An 11177-nucleotide genomic window follows, 5' to 3' on the forward strand; every position below is an offset into this window, starting at 1 on the left:
TTTTCATGCATCCTTTCTATTCCCTCCACAACCATCCCAGAGATTTGATCCTCATTTTGCAAAGAACCAGCCCGAGGTCCAGAGGGCTTAAGCACACTGCCTGATGCCCTCGGGGGGTTAAAGACGGAATTGGAACCCCAGATCCCATCTCTTCCCAAACCTGTGCTTTTCCTATCACATCAAGGGGTCTCATGAGCACCAGTCTGGGGCTGAGATTCCTCGAGGTGGAATATGAAATTATTTTACTGAAGGCAAATACTGAATTATTTTACTGAAGGCAGTAACACCACATTAAACACAGAGTACCGCCTACGAGTTGCTCCCTTTTCAATTTTCTTTCCGTCTTTTAAAGTAGATGGAGGAAGTCCCCTCTGGTGCTAGAATGCCATCAATATCTCCCCAACACTTGCTAATCTTCCTTTTCAATCAGAGGAGAGCAAGCGCGGGGCTCAGAACCTTGGCAGGCGACAACGTCTAGCTAGAATTTATTACCGTTGTTTTGTTTTCATGGTTACCTTCTATTTGTGGCGGATGACATGGGTTTTCCACGTGCAGTAGTGGCAGCCATACAACATTTTCTTCGAAAACAAATGCGTTTGAGTTTTAGAAATAAGTCACCATCAAAAAAAGTATTGAGTAAATCATGGCACGCCGGCTGCTCGGAATAGCGGGAATCACAGCGGTGAAATATGGGGCTGACGGGATGGAAGACGGAGCCCCGTCGTTTTCGGGGGCATTGACAGGTTTTGCTTGCCAGCTCCTCCCTGGCTCCAGAGTCAAGAACTCGACTCCTCAATGACCCTCCGCGTGCCTCCTTCCCACAACAGGCTTGCTCAGCTTAGAACAGAAGGGCCTCGGATGTCACCTAGGCCACCTTCCCATGTCATGGATGAATACTGAGGCACAAAGAAAGCAGGGGACTTGATTAAGGTTGTTTATAGCAGCATAGCTGTTGTGGGACCAGAGTCGGCCTCCCGGTCCCCCATCCGTGTGCCCTCCTCTGCGCCCAAATGCTCGTACCACATAGAAGCGTTCGTCGTCCCACAATGTTCATTCCCACATCGGCGGGAGACTGCATGCAACGCCACTCAGATTCGGCAAAAGAATTAAAGCCTATGCCCTGATGCATCCTTTACACGGTATGTAGCAACTGAACCTCTCTCTTACATCTCTAGGAGGGTAATAGCTCTGTACCGTTCTTGGGAGAACTGGTAAGAACAGTCACTCAGTTTCCTGTAGGGTTCAATTCTCTTGCAAAGCCCCAACTGAGAAAAGCTGCTAGAGTCTAGTTTCTTTGAATGGCTGATGGTCTGCAGGCCAAGGAGTCCTTCATAGGACCAACTGAAGTCTCTCCTGCTTTAATTGAAGCCAGCTCCCTTTGTTCAGTCCCCCCGAGAGGCGGAGAATTTATTAGCATGTATCTCATAAAAGGCCAGCATAGCAGGAAATTAAATTCATCTGGTCTAATCAGCTGTTCTGAAAGCTTTGCTGGTTGCTCTACTTACTCTGCGGTTGCCAAGGTGACTGCAAATTGATTATTTGAGGACTTGTTCCAGGATCATTCCAGGTATTGATGTTAAGTTTAGAAGACATCAGCAGTCCCAAGTAAGAATAGAAGGGATCTGCCATGATGGTAAAGGAGACTCCAGACCCGAGAGAACAAGGGATATTTAAGCTGAAGAGAAGGCTCAGAATTCCAAGGGATTCCCCCAAAAGCTTTGAGGACAGTCTTGGGGAAGAGACAGGAGACTTGTTTTGAGTGGCCTCAAGGGGGCAGACTTAAAATCCACAGGCAGGAGCTGTACAGGATCTCAGGTCACTATCTGGACAGTCGAAACAGACAGTGGCAGAAGGATCTGGTGAGCTTGCCCTCACGAGAGCCATGTGAGAGTTCTGGTGGATGCATCGTATAAGAAGCTGACCGGGCTGTAGGACACTGCATTCAAAAACCACGAACATTCCACCCAGTTCACTCAGTGGCAATGGTAATTTTCAGAGTCATTTCTCTTTCCAAGGAACCAAGTTTTTGTTCCTGCTTTCATTCGTTTTCCCAGCAATTCAAATTAAAGACAAATGACTCATGATCCACATTCAACGTGTCCTTTCACACATAGGATCTAATAAGTGTGCATTCTACATGTACATTTTGATTCAAAAATAAGCAAACGGTAGGAGTCATCTCTTTTCCAAGGGAGCACACTAAATACTTTACATGCATTTAATCTCATTTAATGCAAATGGAATGGAGTGATGCTATACAGAGATAATATTACAGACAGACATTTAAGATCCTTATTTTGAAAGAAATCTACAGATGTTTCTCTGCTCAGAGGATCATAACGATGGAAGGAATCTCATCTAAGCCAAGAACGGGATAAGATTTTCCTCAACTGTCCCGCTAATGGTGTCAGGACCTTCCCAGGCACCACAAAACCTTACTCCTATTCCAATATTTGTTCAGTAAAACAAAAGGTGTTTTCTTTTTTTTTTTTTTTTTTTTTCTGTTTGGCAAGCAGGAAATGACAAATCGGTGTCTTAAGGGATTGACAAAATATGTAATTAGACACTATCAATCACTATGAAAGAGCTTGCTTTTTTCTTCCATCAGATAAAGGTGCATTTAGTCTACTAAGAACTTCCAAGACCAGCTGAAGCATTACGTGTCTAAGTTCACCAGCCCAGCAAGCAGGGCCAATCAAAGTCCTCTGTTGACAAATGAGGGGACAGCATTGGGCAGTGAAGAGATGTAAGGATGCTGTAGCTTCCCTGGCGCCTTCCCCTCGACAGTTCATATTTCTACACTTTACCTTCTTCGTTTATAAACTGGAGGAGGTGGGGGGAAATGAACTAAATGATCTGTTCCCCTCTTTCCCAATATAACTCTCTCTACACCTGTAATTCTAAAAGGAGGTCAGGAGAAGACTCTTGGGGTGAAGACAGCATCTTGAAATTCCTACTGGCTTGATGAGGCAGCAGAGAGAAAAAGAGAGGGGGTGGGGAGAGAGAGGGAGGGAGGGAGAGACTGTCCATTTGGGAAAGCCGATGCGTAAAGGCTGGAAGCTCCTCCTTGACCTGAACAGTCTTGCCTCCTTGATTTAGTGTTTGTGGGCTTTTTAAAAGGGGTTTCCCAAAATATTCAAAGTTAAACTTTTAAGTATATCACACTTTTTAAGTATGTACAAAAGTATATAACTTTTGTATATCTCTGTGATCAATTCGTGTTTGCCCTGAAAGGGCTTTCTTTGTTCTTTGGTTGTTGTTGTTGTTGTTGTTGTTGTTGCTGTTACGGGAAGGTTAAACAATACGCTTATTTATTCCATAGCTTTACAAACAGGAAGGAGGTTTTAAATGGCTTAGTTCCACAATTCGGGCTAGATGTATATTTAAAGAAACTGTGTTGCATAACAGACACTGCCTCTTCCTAAAATGCATCATACCAGAGCCAATTTTGGAAAACACAAATATGGGGTGGGTATATTTTGGACACTATGGGAACGTAATAGATCTTTAATTAACATTTGTGCCTTTTATGGGAAATATTTGCTTTTTAAGGCATCGGTCTCGCAAAAACAATTTCTGGCTAGTAAAGGAAGTTAAAGGGGGCATGCAGGTTATATTTTGTTGCTGCACTTTTACTTCTACAGTCAACACCCACATCACATGTGTCCTAAAGTATTTGATGGTTCTATTAGAGGACACGAATAACATATTTCAAACTACTAAATGATTTATGCACATTTCATTTATAACCCCTATTTGTGTGGCATATACAGGTGCACAAGCCCTTTCACATTTATTATTACATACTCAGCTCACACTCAGCCCAATGAAAGTGACTCTATTTCCCACTTAGAGATGGAAGATTCCCCACTTGGGGTCCATCTTTTTGATATGCCTAAGGAAAGTGAGCTAGAAAGCGCTACAGCAGGGGATCTGGAACCTGCCTATTCCAATTCTGGCTACGGTCCCTCTTGCCTAACCTCCATGCGTCTCTGCTTGTGAGGCCACAGTGCATTGGAAGGATTAAAAGATGAGCTATAGAGTCGATTCACCTCCTGCCTCTGGCATCGCAGGGCCCTGTGCTCCTGGGCAAGCTATTTGCTTCTTTGGGCCCCATTTGTGAATTAAGCTAAAAATAGTACTCTCCCCACCATGGGACTGTGGGAAGGATTAGATGGAATCATGCATGAAAAGCACATAGCAGAATGTTCCCTAAATGTTAGCCATTGTTATGTTATTATGTAATCTGCAAAGCATGTTTGGTTACACTGCATGAAATGCTTTCAGTCTTTCAAAGACACTACTAATACATGTGAAGTCAAACCCTGAAAATTAACTTCCTTTTAACAGTAAAGTCCTATGCCAGATGCAAAGGATACTATTTCATGGACAAAGACCCCAGTCTGAAGACTTAAGTCTGACTTTTTTTTTTTATTTAAAGGAGAAATTATCTTGTTTCCTGTGGTTTCATAACTTTCTTAACGCTAACACATTCGAATAGTCGGATCTATATGAAATTGTCACTTTTAAAGTCAGAAACCACAAGACAGTGGGCAATTTCAGATGGCTCAACCCCACAGATCAACTGCCCAGCAGATGAAAGGATTTTTCTAGTTGCCATGGAATTGCTGAAGATGAGGTTGAAAGGAAAACTATTCCATGTTGAACTCCTCTCCATCCCCACAGATAACGAGGGAGTGATGCCACTCTCCCAAGAATTACAAATTTAAGTGCACAACCTTCTCCTTCCGGCCGCAAACGCACACGGGCATACCCCAGCTCCGACTCCAAACGAAACCCAAAGGGTGAAATTATATGTCCCAATGCCTGCAAATTCCCAAGGAGGGCACCAAAAGTACTTGACAGTGAGTGTGCTGAGGAAATCGGGCAGCTGTTCAAGTCACCTCCTGTGGTCCTGCCAAATGTTTGAAAGGGAATGTGCCCTGTGCGTGCGTGCGTGTGTGTCGCGGGGAGTGGGTGCACGAAGGAGGGGTCGGGAGTACCTGGATGGGGACGTCCGAGTCTGTGGCGCTCTGCTTGCCGCCAAGTGAGCGTTGTGTGTTGTTTACTTCTTTCTGTGTGTGTGCCCTATGCCTTTGTGCTTCTGGGCGCTTCTGTGTTTGTTTCTTGGCCCCGTCTCTGTTGGGCAGGGGTGACTGTGTGCCTGTGGCTTTCTGTGTGTGTGCGCGCGCGCGCGCGCGAGCGTGCTTGTGGGTGCGCTGGACGGGCGTGTCTCCGTGTCAGTGGCTGTGGTTCCGTATAAGTCTGAGCATGTCCGTCGGGGTGCATGCGTGCCTGTCCGTGCGTGTCGGGGTGGGCACTGTCGTCTCTGTTGCCTAATGTGGGGGAGAGGCCGCCCAGGGGCCCGGGTCAGACAGGTAGCAGCCCCCAAAGAGCTCCAAGCTCCCGGATCGGATGGTGCGCACGCCAGCCCCAGCTGCAGGCCTCCGGGGGCAGCCAGGGAGCAGGCAGGGAGAGGTGGCCCGCCCACCGCAGGGGAGCAGCTGGGCCCCGCCCGGGCCAGCCCCGGGAGGGGACGGGTGAGGGGAGGGGAGGGGAGGGCGGGAAAGGGACCGGGCCTCGCCCCTTTGGGGCTGCCCGCCCGCCATTGGCGGAAAGTTGCCGCACGTCACCGCGAGGGCAGTCCCCTAAAGTCCTGTGCACATAACGGGCAGCGCGCAATCCGGGGCGGCTTCTCCAGAGCGCAGGCTGGGTCCGACGCGCCCGGGGAGCCCAGAGCACCCTACAGGCTGAGTGCAGGACGCGCCCCCCAGCACAGCCACCCCACGGCCCCTGGATGAGGCTTCCCGGCGTCCGCTCGCTGCCCGCAGCGCCGCGCCGGAGGTCCGCCCGCTGAGGCGCGGCAGGTGCGCCGGCAGCCAGTGCGCTCACCTGCCAGCCTGCGCGCCATGGGGCAGCCCGGGAACCGCAGCGTCTTCTTGCTGGCGCCCAACGGAAGCCACGCGCCGGACCAGGACGGCACGCAGGAACGAAACGACGCGTGGGTGGTGGGCATGGGCATCGTCATGTCGCTCATCGTCCTGGCCATCGTGTTTGGAAACGTGCTGGTCATCACTGCCATCGCCAAATTCGAGCGTCTGCAGACGGTCACCAACTACTTCATCACCTCCCTGGCCTGTGCTGACCTGGTCATGGGCCTGGCGGTGGTGCCCTTTGGGGCCAGCCACATCCTCATGAAAATGTGGACCTTTGGCAACTTCTGGTGTGAGTTTTGGACTTCGATTGACGTGCTGTGTGTCACGGCCAGCATTGAGACCCTGTGCGTGATCGCCGTGGATCGCTACTTTGCTATCACGTCGCCCTTCAAGTACCAGAGCCTGCTGACCAAGAATAAGGCCCGGGTGGTCATTTTGATGGTGTGGATCGTGTCGGGGCTTACCTCCTTCTTGCCCATCCAGATGCACTGGTACCGGGCCACCCACCAGGAAGCCATCAACTGCTATGCCAAGGAGACCTGCTGTGACTTCTTCACGAACCAAGCTTATGCCATCGCCTCCTCCATTGTGTCCTTCTACCTACCCCTGGTGGTCATGGTCTTCGTCTACTCCAGGGTCTTTCAGGTGGCCCAAAGGCAGCTCCACAAGATCGACAAATCTGAGGGCCGCTTCCACGCCCAAAATCTCAGCCAAGTGGAGCAGGATGGGCGGAGCGGGCATGGACATCGCAGGGCCTCCAAGTTCTGCTTGAAGGAGCACAAGGCCTTGAAGACTTTGGGCATCATCATGGGCACGTTCACCCTGTGCTGGCTACCCTTCTTCATCGTCAACATAGTGCACGTGATCCAGGATAACCTCATCCCTAAGGAAGTTTACATCCTCCTAAACTGGGTGGGCTACGTCAACTCTGCTTTCAATCCCCTTATCTATTGCCGGAGCCCAGACTTCAGGATTGCCTTCCAGGAGCTTCTGTGCCTGCGCAGGTCTTCTCTGAAGGCCTATGGGAACGGCTACTCCAACAACAGTAACAGCAGAACAGACTATGCCGGGGAACACAGCGGAGGTCCCCTGGGGCAGGAGAAAGACAGCGAAGTGCTGTGTGAGGACCCCCCAGGCACGGAAAACCTTGCAAACCGTCAAGGTACTGTGCCTAACGATAGCATTGATTCGCAAGGGCAGAACAGTAGCACAAACGACTCACTGTTGTAAGGCGGGTTTTTCTACTTTTTATGACCCCCCCCCCAGCCAAACACTAAACAGACTATTTAACTTGAGTGTAATAAACTTAGAATAAAATTGTATAGAGATGTGCAGGAGGAAGGACAGCCTTCTGCCTTTTTTTTTATTATTATTATTTTTTTAAGCTGTAACAAAGAGAAAACACATTCGAGTGATTGTTTCTTGTCCAGTTCAGTTCCTTTTTGCATGGAACGTGTTAAGTTTGTGTCTGAAGGGCTTCGGTCCCAGAGGACCTGGGGCTGCTCTGTTTTGATGACTTTTCCGTGGATCTACCTCATTGGTCAAGTATTAGGGGTAATATATATTGCTGCTGGTAATTTGTATCCGAAGGAGTCCTTCCTTCCTGCACCCTTGCACTGGAGGATCTTGAGTATTTCGGACCTTTCAGCTGTGAACGTGGACTCTCCCCACTCCTCTTATTTGCTCAAACAGGGTGTCGTAGGCAGAGATTGGAGGGGCAGGCTTCAGTTGTTTTCCTGAGCAAAGTCTAAAGTTTACAGTAAATAAATTGTTTGACCATGACTTCATTGCACCTGTTTCTCCAAAAACCCTTGACTGGAGTGTGGTCGCCTCCCCCGCTGGAAACCGCAGGTAACTATTTGTAATAACTGCCCAGGGACTTAATATGGAATGATACGAGAATGGCATGCACTGATTGCTTAACCCTTTCTTTTGCCTTTGAATCTGCCGCTGCAAACCTGTAGCCCTCCCAGTGCCAGCTCGGCAAAGCAGTTCTCCCTGCTGACAGCATAGCTTGTCTCGCTGGTCCTATGGTGATCATTCTGTGTTGTTACATCAGAAACACTGACTCATAGAAACCGAGTTACGGACATCTGTTTCGTCCCTCCGTGCACCCTCACCACCCACCTTCCAGTTCCAGTAGCTGCTTATGTTATGTATTCGCTGCATCTCATAGGGGAGGTGTTTGTACTGCATCGGGGTTTGGCATTTTAAAGATAAAGGAGGGAGTTCTTAGGAAAAAGCTACTCAAGCACAGCCCTGTAATTCCAAAGAAAACTGAGAGGGTATTGGTCATAGGGAGAAAACTGGAAAACACTTAACCGATGAATACCTCATGACTCGGGAAACAGGATTTTAACCCCTTCTCTTTCTTTACTTCTGTCTCTTCCTGCCCGTCCCCCTCTTTGACCCTCCTGACTTCAGTATAAAGCGAGATATCTCAGCCTCGGCACTATTAACATTCTGGGCCAGGTAGTTCTCTGTGGTGGGGGCCGTCCAATGCATCGTCAGCCGTTCAACAGCATCCCCGGCCTCTACCCAGTAGATGCCAGGAGCACCCTCTGAATTGTGACTACCGAAAAGGTCTCCAGACCCTGCCAAATACTCCCTGAGGGGTGAGACCACCCCTGGTTGAGATCTGCAGATATAAGCTTCACAAATCTAAACAGATTTTTAGAGTCTGTCTAATGCAATCGCTTGATTTTGCAAAGCATCCAAGAGGGATTTTCCATGATTCGCCCAGTTAGTGACAGACCCCAGACCATCACTCTCCCCTCCACCCCCCCCCTGCCTTCCAAACTGGCCTTCCAGCTGCCCTGCCAATGGCTGGATTTGTGCATTGTTTGTTTGGTCGGGTTTATCAATGGAGGTGAGGCCGGGGAGTCTAAGACGACCTTTTCGCGAAGAGATTCTAATACCCTTAAGAGGCACATGAGGGAAAATCACAAAAGTAAACACATTTCTTCTCCCACCCCCTTTCTATTTTTGCACCGTGTGTCTGAGCCAGAGCTTGGCCCAGGTTTGACGGAGAGGACCGTCCTCCCTGGCAACGCCAGCCTGGGGAGGATCAGCCTCCATGTTCATTGCCATTTCACCCGTTCACCAAGCTGACTCCACTTCTGTCTTCCCTTCTGTCCCAGCCAAGATCCCCAACCAGAAAAGCATTGGCTTCCTCTGCCTCCTGTCAGCTCAGTGCTGGGTGTCCAGGTGCACACTCGGCTCTCGGGAGAAAGTTAGGTGCCCAAGGTTTTGGAACGTGCCACAGCCAGTTGGAGAGTGTGTGCCCTTCGGCACTTTCGCTTCTCCAAGGGCTTTCATGCCGGTTGTCACATTCTCCTCCTGCTCGGGGGCCCACACCCAGAGGGGCAGGCAGCTTCTCCAGCATATCTTCACCCTTCCGGTAGCCTCACAGCATCTTGGACTTGAAAGAGTCCACGGAAAGCATTTGGCATCCAAAGAGATGAAAACCTGGGAGGGGGAATGGCCTGTCCAAGGTAAGAAGCCAAGGATGTCAGAGATGGGGCTATGGCCGGGGAGCCTGGCTGTCACCTGTTATTCCGGGAGCTGATGTGCTCTCTCCACCGCATTGTCATTGACTTCTGCGTTCACCCTCTGTTGTGGAAGCTTCACCCTGGGGCTGTCCCCTAACCAATTCATTCCGGTGGATGTTCTTATTGCTTTTGGGTCCTTAGCACAAAAATCAGGCAATGACCGAATAATCTGTGGAAGGGACAAGAGAAAGAATTGTTCTTTTCCTCAGCAAGAGTCCACTAGGACACCCTCAGCATTTAGGGGGAAGATACAAGAGTCCTTAAGCCACCAGGAATTTCAAGCCACTCCAGGTAGAGATTTCAGGTAGAAAAAAAAAATGTTGTAAACTTTTCTGTCATTGTTGTAAGTCCCGTGGACAATAAACGTTGTTAACCAAAAAGAAAAAAAAAATGTTGTATATATATTTTTTGGGTTACACAAGCATCTAATGCAATTTCCGTGAAAACTCCAGTACGAGGGGGTTTAGCCATCTCTGCGTTCCTTCAGGAATCCTTCAAATCCAAGAGCTTTGATCAGTGTTAAGGGTCTTGACAAGCAAGAGCATTTTTGGCATGCCTCAATCCCTTGCTTCCGGTCTCCTTTTGTTTTGTTTTTGTTTTTTTTTTTTTGGTGGGGAGGTAGGCGTCTGTCAGTGCCCCTCTGTCCCTCTTGCTGACAGGTTGGTTACATAAGGTTTGTGTTGGATTCATGATCATGAAGTTTTCTTTGCCTGGACAGCAAGTTCTCAGAGTCTGTCAGATGAGAACCTTATCCTGAGATGCAAGCTGACAGGTGTGCAAAGTGGCAGGCCAGGGTGGGCCTCCCCACTGAGGTCATTATTGGGGGAAGGAGCCTGGGGAAGAGGGAGCTTGGAAGCATAGGAACTGTTGTTACATGATGCTCAGAATAGTTCTGGCCAGGGGCGCCTGGGTGGCTCAGTCGGTTGAGCATCCGACTTCGGCTCAGGTCCTGATCTCATGGCTCGTGGGTTCGAGCCCCGCGTCGGGCTCTGGGCCGACAGCTCGGAGCTTGGAGCCTGCTTCCGAATCTGTGTCGCCCTCTGTCTCTGCCCTCCCCCTGCTTGCACTCTCTGTCTCTCTCTCTCTCTCTCTCTCTCTCTCTCTGAATAATAAACACTAAAAGAAAAAAAATTTAAAAAAAAGAATATTTCTGACCCGAAAGAAGCCCAGGCTAGAATCAGTCGGGGGGTATTTATGGGGCACCTACTGTGTGCAGCGTGAGAAGAGTATAGGCTTCAGTCTCTACCTTCTGTAGCATAAGATGAATAATACTAAACAGGTCCCTTTTATGGTGTCTTACTGAATGAGACGAACAGTGCTGGTCACCTTTTCAGGCATTATGTCATCCTGACAGTCCCATGATGTAGGCAACATAATTGTCCTCTCCCACTAAATGAGACAACTGAGGCTTGAAAAGATTAAGTAGCTTCCCAAAGCCGCACAAACTGGCTAGCTGTGGGGTCAGGACTGGAACCCAGGTCCCTGGGAGTCCAAACCCATGCAGACCAGGAAGCGGCACAGAGCAGCTCACAACCCACGCCCAAGTGAGTATAAGAACTAGAAACGCAATACCTCTCGGAAAGAAGAGGGAGCTTGCTGTGGGCTGGGGCAGGGAGGAATGTGCCCTTCGAAGCATGTGACTGCAGGGCTGCTGGGGACGGAGACAGGAAGCCAATCACCCAAGTGTCTA

General features: G+C 49.2%; 1 protein-coding gene across 1 annotated transcript; it reads left to right on the top strand.

Moving 5' to 3' along the window:
* The first annotated feature begins 5652 nt into the window (after positions 1 to 5652).
* On the top strand, positions 5653 to 7718 carry ADRB2 (adrenoceptor beta 2). The gene has a single exon (XM_040497113.1). The coding sequence runs from the start codon at positions 5910 to 5912 to the stop codon at positions 7164 to 7166; it is 1257 nt and encodes a 418-aa protein (XP_040353047.1). The 5' UTR covers positions 5653 to 5909; the 3' UTR covers positions 7167 to 7718.
* The last annotated feature ends 3459 nt before the right edge of the window (positions 7719 to 11177 follow it).

The sequence above is a fragment of the Herpailurus yagouaroundi genome, unplaced genomic scaffold (assembly GCF_014898765.1).
Source record: "Herpailurus yagouaroundi ecotype Mexico unplaced genomic scaffold, PumYag 29, whole genome shotgun sequence".
NCBI classification, from domain to species: domain Eukaryota; kingdom Metazoa; phylum Chordata; class Mammalia; order Carnivora; family Felidae; genus Herpailurus; species Herpailurus yagouaroundi.

What these genes read in the sequence shown, in the direction of transcription:
- ADRB2 (XM_040497113.1), top strand. Translation starts at nt 5,910, where the DNA reads ATGGGGCAGCCCGGGAACCGCAGCGTCTTCTTGCTGGCGCCCAACGGA.